At 53.3% G+C, this 22,403-nt stretch overlaps 1 protein-coding gene across 1 annotated transcript in view; it reads left to right on the forward strand.

The window, feature by feature from the left end:
• The window catches only part of MAPKAP1 (mitogen-activated protein kinase associated protein 1), a 268,575-nt gene extending 257,203 nt beyond the window's left edge, over nucleotides 1–11,372 (forward strand). The window contains 2 exon segments of the mRNA XM_011931379.1: nucleotides 4,162–4,259; nucleotides 9,733–11,372. Of these exon segments, the coding sequence (XP_011786769.1) occupies nucleotides 4,162–4,259; nucleotides 9,733–9,858 (224 nt within the window). The 3' untranslated portion in view covers nucleotides 9,859–11,372.
• Nucleotides 11,373–22,403: the final 11,031 nt, after the last annotated feature.

A 22,403-nucleotide genomic window follows, 5' to 3' on the forward strand; every position in this document is an offset into this window, starting at 1 on the left:
TTTTTTAGTAGAGACGGGGTTTCACCGTGTTAGCCAGGATGGTCTCGATCTCCTGACCTAGTGATCCGCTCGTCTCGGCCTCCCAAAGTGCTGGGATTACAGGCTTGAGCCACCGCGCCCGGCCGGTCTTAGAATTTTCAGGGGTAACTTGCCCAACTCTGATTCCCTCTAATGCCCCAGGACAGATGCCTGGTGGGCTGCAGCTGACGAGGTCATTGGCCCCCTGTTCCTCTTCTACCTGAGATGAGCCGTGAGGTGTCTGAGGCTGACCGTATCTGATAACAGGTGTTCTTCTCCTGTTCAGTCAGTGTTGAAGTGTGGGCAGTTCCTTCTTCCCAGACACCTATGGTGGAAATTTACCATGTGGCATAAATTACTCATGTTTGTTGACAGATTCGTTTCCAGCAAGAGGTCAGTGAACTTGTTACACTTTAATATATAGGTCTTGGTCTGGGTGAAGTTATGGAAGTGTGAATTCTGATTATTAGTGATTATTCTGTTGTGAAAGAGTCTCCCCATCCTGCCAACATTGCCTTCTCTGTAGTTCTCGCCTCCATTCCTTTCCAGTATCCTTTCTGCACCTGCCTAGCTCAAAACTGTACTCACTCCTACCTGGCTATGGGAACTGCTTACCTCGCCTCCAGGCTCCAGGGAACCAGGTAGAACACCCTAAAACACAGTTTGCCCATTTCTTTCACTTGCCCTGCTTAAACCCCACTAGTGCCCCCATCAGCTGGTGGGCACCCTCAGCCCTTTGCGACTGCCCCCTCCCTCCCACCTGCCTGCCACGCATGACCCTGGTCTGCCCAGAGCTCCCATGGAGACCCTGTATGTTTACCCATGCCGTATCCTTGCCCTGTGGTATCTTCCTCTTTTTCATCCTTCTCCACCCTCACCTTTACCCAGCTGACTCCCTGCCCTCCTCCAAAACTGCCGAGGTGTCAGCCCCTCCCAAGAAACTGTCCCTGGTGACTATTCTCCACCCCTGGCCAGGTGCTTCTGCCTTGGTGTCTCCACGGCAGCTCCCTGTGTTTACCTTCTTCACGCTCATCATATTTGACTCTCAGTGTTCATTTCTCAGTCCTTTGCCCTAGCCCGTGCTCCTGGCAGAGCCTAGACTGAGGAAAACTGCCCTTCTGGCCGCCCAGCGAAACAGGGCTGCTAGTGAGGAGAACTCAGGGCAGAAACGCCCATGGAGTGAGTCCATCCCATGTCCTGTGCCCCATCATGGCTGCTGATCTTAACCTGCACTCGCCCCTCAGGGTTCCACTCATTACGCCTTGCAGAGAGCAAGAGGGGGCTGTCTGCTGTGGCTGTCCACCATGCCTCAGCCCAGTGATTAACTTTGCAGCTCTGTCATTGTTCAAGTCCAAACACAAGTGCTCCACAGAGCGTTCTCTGCCCTCTGTTCCCCTCTCCCCATGGCGTGAGTGCTTTCACTGGAAAGGACAAACAGACCGGAGGCTTGAGGGAGAGTCGGGGGGTGTCGGGACTCTTCCTTCTCCCCACCTGCTTCACTCTTCCTCAGATGGGTGCTGGCATGAGCCCTGGGGATGGTCAGGGGACACACAGCCTCCACATGCAACCAGATACATTCAAAATTCAGAGGATGGGGGATATGGGGTCACTTGGTTCAAATATGCAGCCTTTCAGGAGACTTGGCTTGGGATTTTTTTTTGTTTTTTTCACGTGACTGTACAGATGAACAACAGGCCTCCCCTCTGTCAGCCCACAATTGACATGCTTCATAGGCACCATAGTCCCAAGGGGACAGCGTCAAAGCTTCCTTTCTGAGGCTCCTAGGCCGTGCAGACTGCATACTACATGTGCTATGTATAGATTGGGCTCTGCTTAAAGTGCAGGAAACCTTTTTAACAGTGTCTCAGTTGCTCAGGCAAAACATGCTGTAGTGCTTTGAGGTTTGTTTCGGTTTTGTCGGTGACAAGCAGGAGCAGGTGGTGTGGATAGTCCATAAGCTGTCTTATCAAAGTGGTCAGTGAACCCCGAAGCTTCGGGTCTGCAGGTCTCCCTAAGACCTTCTGGTTCTTTGTAGCCCCAGGCCCTGGTGTCTGTCTGTTGTGGCCAGGTGTCAGCAGGAAGGCCTCCTGGAGGGGGTGTCTCTTTGTCCTTCACAGCCCTGTGTCCTTTGTAGATGGCTCTGCTTGGTCACAGCATGGCCAACAAAGGTACCTGCATTGTTCCTCCACACAGGAATGTCAGCAACAAGATTCTGATGTGGGGTAGAGCCTGTGAATGTGAATATATACAGACGCACACACAGATGCCTCTGTGTAAGGTCCACCTCCTTATTAGCAACACAGAATTTATATCTTAACAGAGTGATTAGCTTCCAGTCAGGAATGCTAACATTTTAGTACCATGATTTAGAATCAGGCTAAATTTGTCAAATGTCTGAAAGTGAGGTTTTTCAGAAATTATTAGGTAATTTTTTCAATTTAGGATTTATAGTCACAATTAGTACATCATAATGATGTTTCCAGGATAAAATACCAGTGGCTCAACTTTTCTGGCCACAAATGTACAACATATATCAGTTTATTTTTGGAGATCTGAAAAATTAGCTACTGTAAATAAAGTCCCCAAGAAGATTTCTCCGGGAAAGAGGTGAACTTACAGTAATATGGGTGATATATTATTAATTAATAACTATGACCAGCCGCTGCTTCAATTAAAAGGACAATGGATGAGAAGGACTAATAGAAAGGATATGCTGAATTTTAATCTTACAGGCACTGAGGGCTGTCGAAAGACTAGGGAAGGTCGTCTCTGGGCATTTTGCAGGAGGCCTCCGTATTAGAGATGTCGCCTGCTGTTCCTTGGTCTGGGAAGGTTTACTGAGTACTGACTACGTGTCTCTCTTGGGCACTGTTCCTTTGCTTGCCAGTAATGGAAACCAACTTCAGTAGCTTAAGGAGAAAGAAGAATTTCTTGGAAGGCTACAGGGGTCTCCTAGAACCCAAGGATAACCCAAGTGCCGATAGGCCGGGGCAGTCTCCATGGGCCTGAGACTGGAAGTCCCAAAGCCCCTCATCTTATTCTGAGTCCTTGTGCCAGTTTAGACAGCCCAGCATCTGTGGTCTCCATTTAGAAGAGGGAATCCAGTTGACCTGTCTAGACACAAAAGGACAGGCCCAGATAAGGTAGCCATGGCTGCAGTTATGATAAGACAAGCAGGTTCCTCTGGAGAGCCACGGCACCATGTGGTAGGCCCACACAAGAAGTGCACCTAGAAGTGTAGTTATGAAGACTCACCCAAGAAGGCGCCAGCTGAGCTGAGCCACCAAGGATCAGCAGGTCTTTTCCATCCAGGTCAGTGAGAGAGGACATCCCAGGCTTGGGGAAGAACCTGTGGAGAGACTGGTGTCACAGGTGGGAGTGTGCAGCACCCTGGCAGCCTGTTTCCTGTCGGGGCAGCAGAGTGAGATGAGGCTAGACCAGGAAGCAGTCCCAGAAATGACAGTGTCATCCTGAAAGTGGTAGGACAGGGCCTGGAGAATGGGGACCTAGATCAGATTTATATTCAGAAGCTCTGCCCCCTGGAGTCGGTCGCTTTGTGAAGTGCCAGATTTCCATGGCCCCCGCCCTGCCCCCATCCTCCCAGAGTTGAGATGACCTGAGGCCTTTGGGAGCAGCTTCCAAGCAAGGTCTAAGACTGGGATTCCCCCTCTCCAGGCAGGAGTCCCCTCCCAGCAGGAGCCCAGGCTGTGGGAGCAGCCTCATAATAGTATGGCTATTGACCCTTCTCCTTCCTATTGCTCATTATCTGACTTTAAGCACAGTTAGTTTATTTTTAGAGTAATAATGTGGAGTTAATTAGCCTTCTCCCTTAAAAACGCCACCTTTTCTGTGTAATTATCATATAGCAGCAGTTCCATAAAGCCTTCCTAACGTGGCATTCCTCTGAATGCATTCCAGAGTGGAATGGGACCTAACTGGCTGTTGAGTCTTTTTAAAATTTTTTCATTGTCCATTTTATACCCAGCCTGTAATGAGAAAATGAACTACTACTCCTGGAAAGACTAGGTGCTGCTCAGCCTCCACTTGCTCTCGCTCGAATTGGAATGATAGGGGAGAACATATGGAGACCCCCACCGTACTTAACTCACCAGAACCCCTCAACACAGTTTTCTCTCTCTGCAGGTCACGCAATATTTAAACTCACATATCTAAGCAATCACGACTATAAACACCTCTACTTTGAATCAGACGCTGCTACCGTCAATGAAATTGTGCTCAAGGTAAGTGTTCCTTCTTGAACCAGAGACGGGGTAGGTGGGTCCAGCTTCTGTTCTGACTGTTTCGGGCATGGCCGCAGCCCCACCCACTCCGCAGCTCTATACAAGGCTCCCGGGCCCAGTTTGGCAGAGGAGGAGCGTCACGGCTTGCCAGCCACCTAGGGCTGAGTGCCTGTGCCAGGGGCCACACCAGCCCCCGATCAGCTGCTCTGCACCTGCTTCAGTCAAAGCAGGACCCTTTTCAGTTTCCTCCCAACCCCAATAACCCTGGCTCTTCCTGTATTTGTTTATTCCTTTTATGTACTGTTTATTTTCCTGCAACTGTTGTCAGGAGCTCCTTGAAGCTCCTAGAGCAGACTCTGAGGAAATTATTACTGTTTTGAAGATAGCTTAATTATGCTCAAGGTGATTTTAGCAACCTGTTCTAAACATACCTAACTTTCTGCTAGACTTGTATGTCACCATACCTTAACAGTATACTCACCGAGCACCTTCCGTTTGCCAGGGCAGGGCCTGGGATGCCACAGTGACAGATTCTGTCCGTGCCCCTGGAGAGCTTTTCCTCTACCAGAGGAAACAGGCATAAAACAGAAAATTACAAAGAGATTGTTAGTCTCAAAGGTGTGGGTGTGTCACAGTAAACTGACTTGGGGTGGAGGTGTGGAGGCAGGGAGAGCTGAACCCTGAAGGATGACTGAAAAGGCACAAATGTTGACCAGGTAAGGAGAGAGGAAGCACCACAGACAGGCAGCCTGGGAATGGGCTGAGGCAAGGCAGGCACAGGGGACTAGGGGGCTGGTGGGGCTAGGCCATGCAGGGCCTTGCAGAGTGGAGTGTGGCTGAGAGGAGCTCTGCTTGGCATGGGAAGCTCCAGGGGTCTTGTGGATTTGGGAGGTCTGGGATAGGACCCAAGATGGTACGTTTCCAAGAAGCGCCAGGTGCTGCTTTGGCCGCTGGTCTGGGCACCACACTCTGAGTAGCCCGGAACTAGGGGTCTCAGCCTCTCCCAAGCAGAGAATCCTTTCTTCAAGGCAAATCTTCCATAGGTTGATCAGATAGGAAAAGCAGCTGCTGTGGCAGAGCAGAGGTGAGGACCAGAGAGGGCTCCCCCACCCCTAGTTGTGTGATCCTGGCTAGTCACACCACCTTTCTGGGCCTCAGTGTCCCCACCTGTCAAGTGGGGATCATGGTACCTATGCCACCCCACCCCACCAGGGCTTCTAGAGTACAAGTCAGATGAGACACGGTAAACCTATGTAAGTTATCATTCAGTCTCTTCTTAAGAGTTGAAGTCATCAAATAATAGCCAAAATAGTGAAGATATGCTGAGGGACTGCACAGTGCAGGACCTGGGCCAGAGGTTCTGCGTGTCCCATCAGAGTGCATCTTCACAGCTCTGTGAGGTCATGAGATAAAGTTGTTCCCATTTCCCAGATGAAAAGTGAGGCTCAGGAATAAAGTAGCAAAGCCAGGATCATGACTCTGGTAAGCTGGCAGAACCAGAACTTGCCCCCAGATTTGACAGATGTCAGACTTGGGTTTTAATTCCCCAGATGTGCATGACCTAAGAGTTGAGTAGGAGATTTCAACGAAATAGAACTGCGGTCCAGGAATATATTGAGACACATTCCCCATGGCTGCAAAAGATTTTCAAAAGGAGTAGATGGCAATTTAAAAGAGCAGCTGGAAGGACAGTTTGGAGCAGGGACAGAGTAGCGTTGATTAGCTGAATGAAAGGTAGAGGGTTCATAGACCACCCTGATCAGAGGCCGAGGCCCCCTTGGACCAAGGAGTGGCGACACAGGGCCTGCATGGGAGTGCTTACAGCCAGCGAGCTTCGAGTTACCCACTGGAGCATCACAGACAGCACAGGCACCTTGTGCAGAGTGTTCAGGGACCTGGCAGAGAAATATTCCATTACCCCGATAAGGGCTGGACTTTTTTTTTTTTTATAACCAGCATTAAAATATTCAAGACTTGAGAAGGATTCTAGTAAAATTATAATCCTGTGTTTGACATCAAAATAATTTTCACAACAGCAGATTGATGACAGAAACACAGGTTTATGACTTCAGTATGAGACTGTGGAAGATCAAGTGCGGAGAAATCATTTTACACGTCCAAACGCTCCCTCGAAGCAGATGCCTCTCTGCAGAATCCCTGAGGCCTGTCACCTTCCCTAAAGTGTCTGTTTCCATATCAGAATATTTGTAGAAATACTGCATCATGCACAAGACTCCAGAAGAGGTATAGCATACCCAGGCCTGATTTACTTAGAGCTAATGATCATGATCCTGATGGAAGATGAGATAGTACTTCTCCCACCTCTGATTTTTTTTTTTTTTTTTTTTTTTGAGACAGAGTCTCACTCTGTTGCCCAGGCTGGAGTGTAGTCATATGAGCTCTGCACATTGCAACCTCCACCTCCCGGGTTCAAGTGATTCTCCTGCCTCAGCCTCCTGAGTAGCTGGGATTACAGGCGCCCATCACCACGCCTGGCTAATTTTTTTCTATTTTTAGTAGAGACGGGATTTCACCGTGTTGGCCAGGCTGGTCTCGAACTCCTGGCCTCAAGTGATCTGCCCACCTCAGTCTCCCAAAGTGCTGAGATTACAGGCATCAACATCAGATAGGAGAAGCCGCCACGCCCGGCCCCATCTCTGATTTTTATAGCAATTGGAATACTTAGTTTTATCCACCATTCCTGCAGTGTCATGAGTGTGTCTTTGTGAGCTTTGCATCAGTACCAAGCAACAGAAGCCAGCCGTGTGTCCTGGAACTTGGCAGAAATGTTGTTGCCATCAGAAGCTCTTCAGGGGTCAGTTTAGACTCTAGTAATGCATGCTGTTGTTCTAGAATTCAGGAATTTTACATAAAATGAGAGCTTAGATGGAAATTGAGGGGAGGAAATAAGAGCCACAATCTGATGTCGAATAAACGATCATGAACAAGCAAGCCTCCATCGAGCTTTTTGCGCTTGTAGAAAATATGAACGTCTCCCATTTGTTGAACACCAGCTACATGCAGTACATCTTATGTCCATTATCTTGTTTAATCTTCCTGACCGCCCTCCAGAATGTAGACATTGTCCCCATTTTATAGACGAGGAGATGGAGGCCCGGGGTCACAGAGCACACAAGGGTGGAGCCTCTACTTGAACCTGGCCCGGAGAAGCTCCAGAGCCGCCCTCTTGCCACCAAGATGTCACTGAGCTAAGCCGTGGGTGGCCCCTAATTCCACAGGCTTTGACATGAATCTCAGAGGAATTGTCGGGCTCTTCAAATCAGGTTCTTCTCGTGATCGAGTGATGGAGGCTGTGGCTTTATTGACCATGAAAACTCCCTATATTTTTATGCCTTAAGCTGTAAACTGCATTGAAAGTGAAACACTCTATAGTGCATAAAATTGTGCAAGTTTTAAGCCACAGCATATTAACCAGCTAATGGCAGACCAAAGGGCGTTTTTATCTTTTGATTATTACATTAATCTTCCATTAAAATTATCTGTGATTATCACAAAGCACTGAAGATAATAAATTTGGGAAATAGTTGGCTTGTTAAGGATCATTTTAAAATGCTTTTGTCAAGTTATATGTGCCAAAAATACACTGAAAACACTAGATTGGCTAAGTGTGCAAACAGTATAATCCAAGATTGCTTTTATTAAGAATGATAAAACCTCTTATTTCCATACATTGTATTGTCCCAAATCATCAACCTGGCCCTGCGGTCCTCATGATTTATTGCTCTCAGCTGGTAGCTTGGCGAGGCAGCGGGCAGAGCGCGTCAGGCCTTCTGTACTCACGCACCAGCCTTTAACGCCTGCTGCTCCAACCAGCAGAGCAGAAAGTTGGGAGGGACAGTGTTGAAGTCTCGGCCATCTGAGGCCTTGCCATGTCGCGCTGCCTCCCCCGGGAGCGGTCTGGTTCCTTCTCGGAGTCAGCAGAAGCTCCTCTCCCTCTAGCACAGGACACATGGCCCTCAGAGTAGAATCAGCAGAGGCAGTGGCCGGCCTCTCTCGTCAGAAATGTTCAGCCTTCTAGTCATAACTTTTAGATACTTGAAGGTGAAGAGAGATAGCGTCTGTTCACCAAAAGCCCCAGCCAGAGGAGCAGAGGAGGTGAGGGGCTGCGGGGCGGGAAGGGGTGTTTGCCAGGCGTCTGACACCTTCTAGCTTTGTGACCTTGACTAAATGACATTATTGTCATTGGCCTTGACTTCCTCACCTGTGCATAGGGATGACAGTGGCATCTGTCTCAAGGTTATTGTGAAGCTTCCATGAGCACTGAAAGGCACTCCGAGCAGTGCCAGTTGCCACCACTGATTTCACACTGCTGCTGCCACCCCTGCCCAGGCACAGGCTGTCCTCTGCACTGGGGCATGTACATCCCACTGTAGCACCCCTCCCTGGCTCCCCCCCACCTCATTTCACTAAGCCAGCCAAGCTCTCGCAGTTCCAGGGACACTCCCCTGCAGTGTGCCCCTGCTGTGCCTTGATGCATGCTGCGTCTCTCCTCCCTGTTGTGCACTCAGAAACTCCTGTGTGTCCCTCAGAAGCCAGCTCACTCATTTCCTCTGGAAGCCTTCCCTCCTCCACACCTCCCTGATACTCAGCCCCATTCCTTGGTGCTCCTCTGCCTGCTGCAGTGCTGGTTCTGCTGCTGGACACTCACTCACCAGGCAGCAGGCTCCCCAGGGCCAGGACCGAGTCTCAGGGCTGTAGTGCTGGGGAAGCGCCTGGTGGTGCAGCTGCTACACAGAGTGGGAGATGCACATGTGGCTCCGGGCAGACTCCCAGGGCTTCGTGGAAGCAGCAGCGTGCAAAAGGCCTGAGAGCAGCCCCGCCCTTCACACAGGGCTCTCACAGGCCCTCTCACAGCTGCCACCCTGACTGCCGGGTGGCCTAGGACACTTTGGCCTCCCTCTCTGAGCCTCTTTCCTTTTTGTCAAGTGAGCCCTGCCTGGCCGGGCGCTCATGAGCCCAGAAGGAAGCACTGTAGTGGGAAGCTCTGCGCCTGGCTGGTGGGAGGCTGGATGGAGGGCCTGTCTTGGTTGGCTTTTCATCCCTATGTTCTCGGCCTTCACACAGGGAAAGGCAGGCTCAGAGACGTTATGCGCATGTCCAGGTCACATAGCAGGTGAGAGGCAGAGCCAGGCGGCCCAGGGCACAGCCCTCCCGGAGTGGCTCACGCCAGGAGGGAGCACGCATTCCGGAACCCGAAGAGCTTGCCGCTCACCGACTGGGAAGCCTGGACGGGCCACTTGGCTTCTCCAAGCCTCTTTTTTCCCATCGTAGAGCGGCAGCTCTGGGCCCAGCCGCTGCCAGGTTGCCGTGATGACTGGACTCCTTCCACACGACAGCACCTGGCCCTGAGGCACCTGGCCCAGGTCACGGCCTTCCCTGCCACCCCCTCCTATGCCCTGGGTGAGTAGAGAGCGGCTGGCGAGGTGACCGGGCTGTGTGCTCTTGCTTCTAGGTTAACTACATCCTGGAATCACGAGCAAGCACTGCCCGGGCTGACTACTTTGCTCAAAAACAAAGAAAACTGAACAGACGTACGAGCTTCAGCTTCCAGAAGGAGAAGAAATCCGGGCAACAGTGACACTGGCCTCCAGCCTCAATCTGTTCCGTAGCTCAGAGCCTGCCTGCCAGGGCCAAGTGCCCTAGAGCCCACCCGGTGTCCTGAAGTCCCCGGGGGGAGGCCAGCTCCTGGCTCACTGGCACAGGGCAGGTGGGCTCTCGGAGAAGGTGTTGGGGGGCCCCCTAGGAGGGAGTGCTGGGGACATTGCCATGGGGCAGAAACCTGCTTGGCAGTGGCTTTGATGAGTGATGCCTGGGGGCCAGACCACCCCCTAGAGGAGCCACGTGCCACCCAGCCACCTTCACTGCCTGCCACCCTGCCCGAGGATGTACAGAGCTGTGCCCACACATTTCCTTGCAACTTGATCAAATTTCTTAAAGCAAACAAAGAACAAAAATGTACATTTCTGGTTTTCCTTTTAATAAACAGGTGTACTCTTCATCATGGTTGGTATGGTGGACCATTCTTTGGGGCGGAGGATTATGTTATTCTCTAAAATCTGTTCCCATATTGAACAGGCAGATTGGAAAAGCTATGGTTCGATTTCTCAGAAGAAATGTTTAGGTCTTAGTCGATAGTTTTAACTATGCCATTTGTTTAAATGAGTGCATTTGCTTCGAGGGTAGCGTCTTACTAAAAGTTAGGAACAGAGACCTGGTGGTGTGTCCAAGGCCGTGTCACTTTCCCCTTCAGCACACCCCAGCTTCTGACCTCAGAGCCCAGGAGCTGTGTGGACAGTGCGGGGTGCCCGGAGGAGGGCGATGGCTGGTCCGGAGGCGCGCTGCGCTCCCGGCCAGACGTGTCTTTCCATTTCTTAAGTAGCAAGTGTAGGTTTCAGCTGGCAGTTCCACCTGCATGTGGATTTTCCCAGGATTGGAATCTTCTCTGCTTCGCTGCCTTGGAAGGGGCCGCATTCCCCTTTCCTCTTCTCCTTACAGTGCCTGCCTCCTTGTTCAAGCAGGCGGAAAGCTGCTGTTTCTCACGTTTCAGGGAGAGGGGTGAGCGGAGGGAGACCTGTGTCCGTGCCGTCCGGCTCCCTGGGTGGGAACAGGCAAGGGATCGGACACCCCTGACACCACGCCTCTGGCCACACCAGATGCCTCTGCGGTCCTCCACAGCCTCTTCAGTGCCCCTCCTGCGGTGATGTCCTTTCTTACGGTCCCCAGCCGGGGCCGGGGACCGGTGTTTCACTGAGGACCTGCATTAGAAACATTTTTTAAATTGTTGTACAGGAAGAGATGTGTCTGAAACAGCATCTCAAAGCTGAGTGTATTTCTTTGCGCAAGGGGGCGTGTTGATGAATTCTTCTTTCATTCTGATCTTTGTTCAGCCGACAGGAGCATCCTTTTCTAATGTCTTCCATTCCTACCCCTACCCAGAATTAAAAGAAAGATTTGTAGCTTGCTATCTGTATTTGAATTTTTAGCAATTTTATATTTAGATATCTTTGAAAAATGTAAATGACTAATTTGGTCATCAAATCTTGTGACATATTCAATATTAAAATGATATTAAAATAAAAGTCGTATAAATACCCACTTTTGCATGTTGCATTGAATTCCTGAAGTCTGGAGTACGTGCTGCCGAAAACCCTGACTCTGCCTGGAGCCTGCTGGGTGGCCGCTTTTGCTGGCAGTAGACGAGGAAGCAACATCTCTGAAATGCACAGAGGCCTCTTCGGTGCTAAGCACGACAGGCTGGCCCTCTTCACTCAGGGGTAACACCAAAATCATCACCTCTTTCAGCCACAAAATCAGTACCCTTCTCTTACTGTGAAATGCGACACTCTCAGTTTACATAAATACACGTCCAGGTGAAGGAAAAGTGGAAAGGAAACACAGCAGCCACCGCCCAGGCCCAGCACTGATGGAGACTACATTCAGCTTTTCCTCAGCCCCTCTCCCCCACCCCGTACCTAGATCTCTAAAGACAGGACCATGAGCTCTAGGACACAGGCATCTCACACTCTCCCCAGCACGGACTGGGCAAGGCAGGAGGAGCTCAGCACACCTGAGATAACGGAAGTGACTGATGGGCCCCACTTCTGCTTTCCACCGGGTCTCCTGACCTGGCCCCGGCGTGGCCGCTACCCAAGACAATGTGAAAAGTCACAGCGTTGATGATAATTCACAACTGGGCCTCCGAACTCAGTGGAGGACTTGCGAGGTGTGGGCTGCCTGGCAGGCCTGGGCAGTGGGTCCCGGGAGCCCTGGCCTCGCTGGCCCCTGGGAGCCACCCTCCTCTTCCAAGGGCCTGCTGTGTGCTGCCATCTATAAACATGCAGTAACGAAACCTGCACAGGCAGCCTCCGTCAGGTCCCATCACCACCTCCAGTTCAGGGGTCAGGACTCGAGAACTGGAAGGGCCACTTCACTGGCCCCAGACTCACTGTGAATGACTGGCGGACACGGTAGCCCTGCTCCTAACCACTGGGCTCTGCCCTCCACAGGTGGCAGCCATGTGGCTCCAAGCTGGCTCCCTCCTCTTGGGCCCTCGTTTTCCTGAGCTGAAAATGAAGGTGCTGGATTAGAAAACCCCGCAGACCCTTCTAAAGCATGTCCTAAATGTCTCAGCATCGTGGGAGCCCAGCTTTGCTTCCAGGGGTTTCTGTTTGCCAATCTTTGCCAGAGCCTCTCTGCTTCTGAGGGAGGGTCATAAGAGCTGAGAATGCTGTGAGCTCGTCTAGCCCAGCCCAGAGACACTTCAGCCCACTTCGGCCTCTGCCTGCATACCTCTGGCAGTGGAGCGCTCACTGCTGCTCACCTCAGCACTTTCCCTTGTTGGCCAGTTTGATCATGCTTAGCAGGCCCTGCCTGCTTTGGGCCATACTTGCCCCCACCTCTGAGGCCCAGGCCCAACCTGTAGCCCTGCATCGCCGGCCTTGGCACAGCGCATTCCGGTCCCTGACCCTGAGCCGGCAGCTGCCTCCAGACACTTCCTATCCACGCCCCCAGGACCAAAGTGCATCACGCCTCAGATGCCACTCAGTCGTATGGGGACCACAGGGATGTCTCTCTCTGTCTCCTCTGCATGGATTAAAAGCCTGGGAGGTGATCCCCACCCCCGACATGTCCCCGAACACCTGCCAGCTGCTTCTTAGGGCCCCCCACTTCCCCAGATCAGGGACTACAGAACATCAGGGTGAGCAAAGACCAAACCCGGCCGTCAAGACAGGCCAAGAGGTGGGGGCGCGTGGCCTCTGGCCACACCGCTGTGAACTGCATGCGGGTCACCCACGTGCACCTGGAAGGTGCCAGGGAGGCAGGAGAGGGCAGTGGGCAAAGGCCTGAGGTACAAGGCACAGCCTGGATAGGCCGGTGGGGGCTGGGGACACTCATGTAGGATCCTTACCCGCCTGCTGGAGGGAGCCCCTCCCAGCTTCTTCATGGACCTCTGCGCACCCTCTGACTTGAACAAGCCCCTTTGCCTCCTGGAGCTCCAAGACTCCTGTGACAAGATGGGTTGTTAAGCCAAGGCCAGGAGGACGGAGCGCCAGCGCTGTCTCCCAGTGGGTTTGTCCTTGGCTGAGTTACTCTACTTCCCTGAGCCTCAGTTTCCTCTTCTGTTAAAGGGAGACAGTACCAGCTCCTTCAGAGGGGCATGGTGAGGGTGGCGTCAAGTTCCTGGCCAGGCTGGGCTGCGGCTTCACGGAGCAGAAGCTCACTCTCTCCACACGAAGCCAGCTGTGGGTCTCCACGACCTCCGGGGGCTTCCACAAGGACTGGGACCGGGGCAGGAGGGCCAGAGAACAGGGCAGCAATGGCAAAATGCTAAGGCTGGAAAGAGACACAGGCACCTCTCATTCCCACACACATCCCATTGGCCAGAACCCACCGTACCACGCCGCCCACTCCAAGAGGACAGGCAGCACCACCGCCCGGGCATTGAAGGGCACAGACGTTTGGGAACAGTTGTAATATCTGCCACCAAGAGGTGACTCCATGCTCCCCAACATCACCGTTCACAGGCTCCCCACCCCGAGGTGGCACCTCATCTATGATTTAATATTTTCCCTTTACCATTCAGGCTAACGTGATTCTCAACAGCCATGAAGCCATGGGGTTGGTGTGCTGCATGTGTGTTCTGGTGCACATTAAAATAAATACATAACTATTCAAATGAATACACCCATCTGCCTGCCCCTAAAATGCTGCTGCGTGTAGCCTCAGTGACACACCCCACATGACAAACTGGAGCATGTTAGGACTTTTTTTTTTTTTTTCTGATATGGAGTCTCGCTCTGTCACACAGGCTAAAGTGCAGTGGCACAATCTTGGCCCACTGCAACCTCCACCTTCCGGGTTCAAGTGATTCTCCCGCCTCAGCCTCCCGAGTAGCTGGGATTACAGGCGCCCGCCACCACACCCAGCTAATTTTTGTATTTTTAGGAGAGACGGGGTTTCACCATGTTGACCAGGATGGTCTCGATCTCTTGACCTTGTGATCCACCCACCTTGGCCTCCCAAAGTGCTGGGATTACAGGTGTGAGCCACCACACCAGGCCGCACATTAGGACTTTCTGTTCTTTCATCGGCACCCGCCTCCCACCTGCTATTGAGCAGCTCACGAGAGTTATGAATTTTCTCCATTCTCATGCCCACCTAATTCCCATTTTACAGATGAGGAAACTGAGGCCATGCCATTGGAAAGTGGTGTACCTGGCCCAGGGTCCTGTTCTCTGGCCTCCCACCCCCACCCAGCCATCTCCCAGCCCCTCTGAGCCTCTGTCTTGGCCCTTGGGGACTAAACACCTTGGATTCTGAAGGTCCCATGGAAGCCCCTTTCAGAGGCTCCTGCTATTCGGAAAGCGGCCAGGGAGAAGGAAAGAGTTAAACCCGTCACGTTGTGTTCCCACCAAACATCTCTGCCTAAATGCAAAATCCCAACAGGGCGGTGTTCCATGTTCTCAATAAAAGCCCTAAGAGTGATTTGTGAAGTCTCGAAGCCCAGTAATCTCGTCAGCATAATGGGATTATATTTCAAATCACCATGGCCTGTTCATTACCCATTTAAACTCCTCTGACAGAGGAAAACTTGCATAAAACGTGCACGGCAGCCCTGGCCGACTTCCCCACTCTCCTTCCTGATTAGACAAACAGATGCTGAGGTCTGGAATGAAAAAATAATGTGCCCATTTATTCATTTTTCTGACAAGTCACAATAGATTTTTAACTGCCAATGAGTGACCTCCCGGAGGTGCAGCGGCCAGGGGGTGCCCGCCAGGCAGTGAGTGGTCATTTCCGCCCACACCAGCCCCCCTGCCCTGGCTGGATTTCTCCTGGGGCTGGAGCCGGCTGCCTGAGACCCTCTCCTGCCCCAGCATCCGTGCCTGCAGCCGGGCTGGAAAGGGCTGCCCAATGGGCCTCTCGGCGGCCACCACCCACGAGGTCTGGGGGCTCCAGAGGCCCCCAGGACACAGCGATGCCCTGAAGCCACATAGCCTGGGGTAGGAATCCTGGCCCTCCCCCTGGAAAGCCTGCCTGGTGTTGAGGATACTGTCTTTAATCTCTCTGAGCCTCAGTTTCCCTATCTGTAAAGTGGACATAGTAAGAGGCTCCTCTCATTGGGACTTCCTCGGGGAAGTTGCTCAGTCTGCACCCCCTGCTGTGACCACCAAGTCCCATGGCCTCCCTGGTCCCTGACCTCTGGCATTTGAGGGCTTTGCAGATGGGCTCGCCACCCTCTGGGTCATAGGCTCACAGCTGGCAGGTAGAGGAGCCCAGAGTCTCACCCCAGAGCCTCTCACTGTCTGCTCTGTGCCACTCACTACCTGCCCCCGTCTTGGGAGTCGGATCCCCTAGACTCCCAGGAGACGGGCAGTGGATGTTCAAACAGCGCCAAGACTGATGACTGAGCTGAGGGTCTGGAGAAGGAATGAAAATCCACCTCTGTGCTGTGTGACCACAGACCCATGACTCAACCTCTCTGAGCCATTTTCTCATCTGCATAACTGGGAGAGAATCCCACCTCCAGGGAGTTGCATGGGAAGTAAATGAGATAATGCGCTCGGGCCTGGCATGCGCTAGGGAAACCCAGGCCCTCACCCCAAACGCACTGGTCGCAGGACCTCAGGCCTTGGGGCAGCCCCAGCCCTCCAGGGAAGCCGTGGGGCCCACGTGAGACCTGTGCCCTCCCTCCAAGGGCCCCACTGCCGGCTCTCCCCTCCCTACCCCTCCCTGCCTCCACATAGTAGCCCCAGGCAGGACGCACATCTTTATGCATTAACTCCATGAATGTAAGAAATACTGAGGCTAATTCCTTCTAAAATGATAAAATTTGTCTATATTACAGCATTCCAGCCCCCAGCTTCCTGAAAGCTAAAAATATTTTAATGTCATATTTCCATGTAAATTTTAGTTTAGAATTTAATACCCTTTAAACATACATTACATTTTTAGCGTTCTTCAAGCCCTTGACTATTTTAAGGGCTTAGCTGATGTGCATTGCAGAAAAGGGCTGGGGGAGGCTGTAAATTACGAGGGAAAGTTCTAGAAGCAAGGTTACCCCAAGCCTCCATGCCCACCTCATCTTGAGAGTTATTCTTCTGGACAAACGCTGGAATCCTGGGGAGATGTCAAATGTCTTGGTTTTCCTGCTGGGAAACGTGGCTATGGTTGGTGGCGTCCCTGGGGGACCTGAGGATCTGCTGCACAGCCCAGGCTGGGAGACGCTCAGACGGCTGAGGGGCCAGGGACAGGGGCTCTGCAGTTGCACGTCCTGGGCTCAGATCCTAGTGCTGCCATTTGCCGGCAGGTGACTTTGTCGTGCTTATCCGTGCTGGTCTCCTTGCCCAAAATGGGGCCAAGGTTAGAGTTCATGCACAGGTGTTTTGGCTGAATTCACAGGAAATGAGGTTATTGGCTCCACAGAGGAAGTGACTTCCAGGGTAAACTGGCTGGCCTTGCTGAGAGCCAGTGGTGACATGTGAGTGCTAGGGCTGGCAGAGAGGCAGCAGGGAGGGGTCCTGGGAGGACTGGGAGCAGAGAGGGCCCCGGGCCACAGGAGCCATGGGCAGGCCCAGGTCCTGCTCCCACAGCAACCCGCCAGCAGCTGACTCAGGGACCAGGGCCCCCCAGCCTCGGCGTTGCCTGAGAGTCCTGACACCACTCTGATGGGGCAGGTTCCCTGAGAGGAGGAAGTAAAGTTCCCCACTGGGCTGCTGGGATGGAGCCTGCGCATAAATCTTGAGTTACAGGAGCTGAGCCAGTGCTGTTACTTGTCTAACTGGGTTTGAGGACTGCAAGGTTTGTCACGCCCCTTACAAAACAGACACACTTGTGATGGCTGGAATGTCACCCCTGTCTGTGCATCTGGGTGAGAGGAGCCTCCGCTAGCTGAACCACATTTTGTGTTTGTTTTGGGGGTATTTTTGGAGACAGGGGCTCACTCTGTCACCCAGGCTGGAATGCAGTGGCGCGATCATGGCTCACTACAGCCTCGACGTCCCAGGCTCAAGTGATCTTCCAACCTCAGCCCCCCACGTAGCTGGGACCACTGGTGCACACCAGCACATCTGGCTAATTTTGTTATTTTATTTTTGTAGAGACGAGGGTCTTGCCATGTTGCCCAGGTTGGTCTCAAACTCCTGGGCTCAAGTGATCCTTCTGTCTCAGCCTCCTGAAGTGCTGGTGAACCATCATTTTTGTTTTGCTTTGACTGATCTGCACCCCACCCCAGCCTCCTAGGAGGTATCAATCACCTGACGATACAGGGACCCCCACGGTGTGCGTGAGTCCCCAGGCCTGGCCCATGAGGTGCAGCCTCCTGTTCCTTCTGTCAGTCCAGCCCCTCCTCCTGGGACTAGGCCAAGGACAGCCAGGGGAAGGCCCTGAAATGGTGGGGAGGGGTGCTCACAGTTGCCTTTCGGGGAGGTGAGGCTGGGGGATTCATGTCCCCCTGGGCTCAGGAGGCTGAGGCCTGGGGCACACACCCCACCAACCTGGGCTGAGCTGCACCGTGAGTCCCTAGGCCAGGGTCTTTGGGTGAATTTATCAATCTCTTTGAGGACCCATCTGTGAAATGGGGACAGAAATAGCCTTCCTCGTAGGGCCGCTGGGAGGATCCACTGAGATCCTGCACAGGGAGGGCCCGGCACAGCAGGAGCCAGTGGTCCACAGTTGTCAACCAGAACAAGAAATGTACATTGTGGACACAAAGAATCTGGTGAGATGCACAGCTCTGCCTTCTCATCACTTTCAGGGCAGGCTTAGATGCATTGATCGACAGATGAGCCACAGTTTGGGCTCCAACTAGTGTCTGTGACTGCAGCAGGCTCGTTAATTGAAATTTATAAAGAGTGTCTGCATCCTGGCAGGGGAAGGCACCGGTGGAGGGAGCTGCGTAAGTGCAGGATTCTGGGGGAACCTGGGGACCACGCGGGGACCCTTCCCAAGCCTGCCTGGCGGAAGCCCCGAGGAGTCCCTCCTAACTCGGGCTCAGTGGGGCAGGCGGCCGCTGAGAAGATGAGAGCAGTTTCCTGGTGAGAGGTGGGTTCCCACCCCTCCGTGACTTGACACGGATTCCTGGGCTATCACAGAGCGAGCTCCTGGCGGCACCGCACCTCCCAGACGTGGAGCCAGCTTGCCACCCATGTGCCCACCTTCCATGGTCAGGGACCTCAGCAGCCACCCTGAAGCGGAGGAAAGGGGCAGGGGACAGCTGGAGTGGGCGGGCCTCTTCAGCCGTTCCTAGGTGCCGACCACGGTGCAAATACTTTTTTAAATTATTTCTTCAAAATCCCCCTAAAGCAGAAGTTCTTAGCATCATTTCACTATGGCAAGATCTAAAGGGGGAAGGAAGGAAGGAAGGTGCATTCATGGACCTGGAGCTGGCTTGGGCTCCAATCCGAACACTTCCTCCCGGTGTGTCCATGTGTGGGTGTGTCTGTGTGTCTCTGTGTGTGTGTGTGCAATTGTGTGCATGTAACCATGTGTGAGTGTATGTGTCTGTGAGTTTTTGCATGTCTATACATGCACATGTTTGAGTGTATGCACCTGGTGCGTGTGTGTGTGTGTGTGTGTGTGTGTGTGTGTGTGTGTGTCTTTAATCCAAGAGTGGCCGGCCCCGCACACCTGCGCTCCGCATGGCCTGGCAGAGGCGTCTGTTCTTGGAGGAGGCCGTGTGAGTCCCTCAGCAGCCCCTCCCCCGCAGCCCAGCAGCTGGCCACCATCTCGGCACACATTTCCCTGTCACATCTGATTTGCAAAATCGTGTCTGTGACGGACCCACAGGAGCATCCAGTTGGGGCTTCTTCAGGTCAAGGAGTATTTTCCCGAGTCCCGCTCTTCAGAGGGGAAGGCAAATGTGAGCAGCCCTCTGTCTCCTCTCCCAGGCCCGTGCTGCCAGCAGCCGAATCTTATCCTGGGCCACAGTGGGTGAGGGCCTGAAGGGCCACCTCCAGGTCCGTCATTATCCCATTTTACAGATGAGGACATCGAGGCCTGCAGGAGTTGTGCTGTTTTCCCAAGGTGCACAGCTGCCAAGGCTGGGGCTAATATTGGAAGTGGCCTCTCCGGCCCCTCTCCAAGGCCTTGGTTGTCACCATCACTATCCGTAGCCTCCCCACAGGTGCCTGGTCTGGGCTGTTCCCTCTGGCCTGACTCCAGGACCTCCTCCTCCAGGAAGCCTGCCTGGGCTGTCTTGGTTGGTTTCCAGAGCGTCTGGGGAAGAGACTGCCGAGCTGGGTGGCTTTGATCCCATGAAGTCATCATCTTAGTCGAGGCACTTTGATGCAGGAGTGGAAACCCATGGGGGGGGATGCCAGCAGAGGGAATCCCCTGTGAGCCCAGCCCTCGGCACAGGATCCAGCCAGCCAGGCCCAAGGGCCAAGCCACATACCCTTTCACTGAGGGCTGGGTTGGTGTCACCACTCCTTCTAGGTCTCCTTCTTGTCACACCGGTGGTGAGGATGCCATGGCCTCCAGACCAAAGTCTACTAGGCCTCCCGGGGCCACCCCCACCCAGCTGCTACGGTCCCATCTCTGAGCACTGACTCCCAGAGGGGAGGGACTGCAGGGAGGACAAGCAGCCTTCTTGCCCTGGGGCTCCCTCTTGTGGTGGGGCCCAGGGAAGGGGCCTCACAGGCAGACAACAGGAAGGCAGGGGACGCTCCCAGAGGACAGGGATCAAGCCTGCTCTTCTCATCAGTCCCTGGCATGTAGCACACACTCAACAAATATCCAATGAATAGAACGCATGTTACAAAGTGTCCTGATCCCCAAACAGGTCACAGAGGTCTGGGAACTCCACGCTGAACATGGCAGGTGTCGCTCCTGTGGGGTCCCTCGGAGCCTTCAACGGGCCACTGTGCACTGTGTTCCGAGAAGGGAGTGGCACGCAGCTTCCCCAGGCACGCTTGTGGCAGAAGTGCACGCACACATGTCTACAGCTGGGGTAGCTCAGAACTCCACTTAGGCGATGCTGTTTCAGGCGCCGCAGCAGTGGCGGCTGACAGCGCGGTCTCTGGAGTCAGACAAACGGGCGCCACCGCCTGTTAACTGTGTGACCCTGGGCAAGTCCCTTCACCTCGCAGAGTCTGAGTCACCCCTTACGTTTCCATGGGATCCTCAGGGCCACCCTTGCCTCCATTCAGGTGCCACCATCACCCTCCTGGACCACAGAGCAGTGGCTTCCTCCCGGGCCTCCCTGGCTCCGATCTGTCTCCTGCCCCGGGATAGGAGCTCTGGCTGGGGAGGACTTGAGTCTGACTTGTTCTGCTCTCACCGTGTCCCCAGCGCCCAGAGCAGGCCTGGCACAAAATTACGTTTGTTGAATGAATGCATGCATGCATGAATGAATAGGTGGGTGGGTGTTCCCGTGGGATACTCTCAGGCCACTTGGCCACCCCCTTGCTATCCCTCTCCCACACCTCAGTCTGGCTTGAACCTGAAGGAGCCCCAAGTCCCACTCAGCAAATTAATTCAATTTGAATAATTACATTGTGGTGGGAGTTGCCAGACCATGAAAGCTGAATGGGAAAACTATTTCTCACACACTCACAGAGAGAAGCTCTGGTTTCCACCTCTAGAATGCTTTCCAGACTCCAAGCCTCAGCCCCCGCGTGCATGGCTCCCGCCTGCACGGCCCGCACCCCGCACAGGCCTCGAACATGTACCCCACGCACACATGAGGAGAGCAAGGCTCAGGTGCCCAGTGACTCTGCCAGGGCATGCAGCTAAGGCATGGGACACCAAGGGCACCATTCTGGAGCTGTACAGGTCGGTGTTGAGCTCCCAGCTCTGCCTCCTCCCCATCTGTGTGACACCAGGCCAGTCACTTCACTCTCTGAGCTTTAGTTTCCTCATCTGTCAAACGCGCTAGTAATCCCTCCTCTACAGGGTTGTGAGAAATAGATGAGGTAGTAGATGGGAGGGAGATTTCTGAGGAGAGCTGGTTTGGTGGCTGTGCATGTGCAGAGTGGGACAGGAAAACCTTCCTAGGAAAAAGCCATCTAGAAGACGGCACCCTCGGCTGAGGATGAGGCACTAGGGCCCAGCACAGTGGACGGCACGTGCAGGTGCTCGATGAGCTTTTCTCTTTGCTTTCTTTTTTTTTTTATACAGGATCTCACTCTGTGACCCAGGCTGGAGTGCAGTGGCGTGATCTCGGCTCACTGCAACCTCCACCTCCCAGGTTCAAGCGATTCTTCTGGCTCAGCCTCCTGAATAGCTGGGATTACAGGCACACGCCACCATACCCAGCCTTAAAAAACATTTGTGGGACAAATGACTGCCTTCTGCTGGTGCAACTGAGCAGCCCAGAACGCAGACAGAGCCACAGAGGACAGGGCTGGGCCAAGGGTGCCCTTGGGCAGACAACAGGAAGGCAAGGGATGCAGCTGGAGCCATGAGCGAGAGGCCAAGCATGGCCTAGACCCATTCTCCAGCTTCAGGAGCTCTGCCTGGGCACACAAGCCTGGGTATGTGTTGGCCACCACGAACCCGTCAGTCAAAGTGGCTGCACTTCGGTCAGAATGAGCACCTGGGTACCTGTCGGCCACCAGGAACACCCCTCAGTTAAGGCGGCTGCACTTCAGTCAGAATGAGCACCGCCTCCGCCAAGATGGCTGCCTTGAGTCAAGATGGCTGCCAAGTTGGCCTCATAGAACAGGGCCCACTGGGTAGTGAAAGCCCAACTACCACTGGCTTCAAAACAGAACAAACGAATTGTTAAACGGTGTCAAGACTGCGAATGGGGGGACTCAAAACCCAAGGCAGCCCAAACTCTCCAAAGAATAAGAGAAAACCAGTCAGCCCAGCCCTGTGCCTCTTGAGAATGCTGGGTAATTTCATTTTCCTCTTTGTCTTTTTGTTTTCCTTTAGCAGAACCACCAAGAAGCAGCCACAAAAATCAGTTAAGACTTCCAGAGTGCTTCCTTCTCCAGAAATCTTTTATAAAAGGTGAAAGATTTACAAAACCTGAAGAGCAAACCAAGCAGGATAATTGTTTTTGGAATGACCCCAATATTTTCACCCCGGCGACCCCGGCTGGGCATCTTGCCCCATATTTATGATTCCTGGTCTGCTGTGTGCCGCTGGGTGACCTTTCTGAGCCCCCTCTGCAAGCCC

This window comes from Colobus angolensis, unplaced genomic scaffold, assembly GCF_000951035.1.
Source record: "Colobus angolensis palliatus isolate OR3802 unplaced genomic scaffold, Cang.pa_1.0 Scaffold9, whole genome shotgun sequence".
NCBI lineage: Eukaryota > Metazoa > Chordata > Mammalia > Primates > Cercopithecidae > Colobus > Colobus angolensis.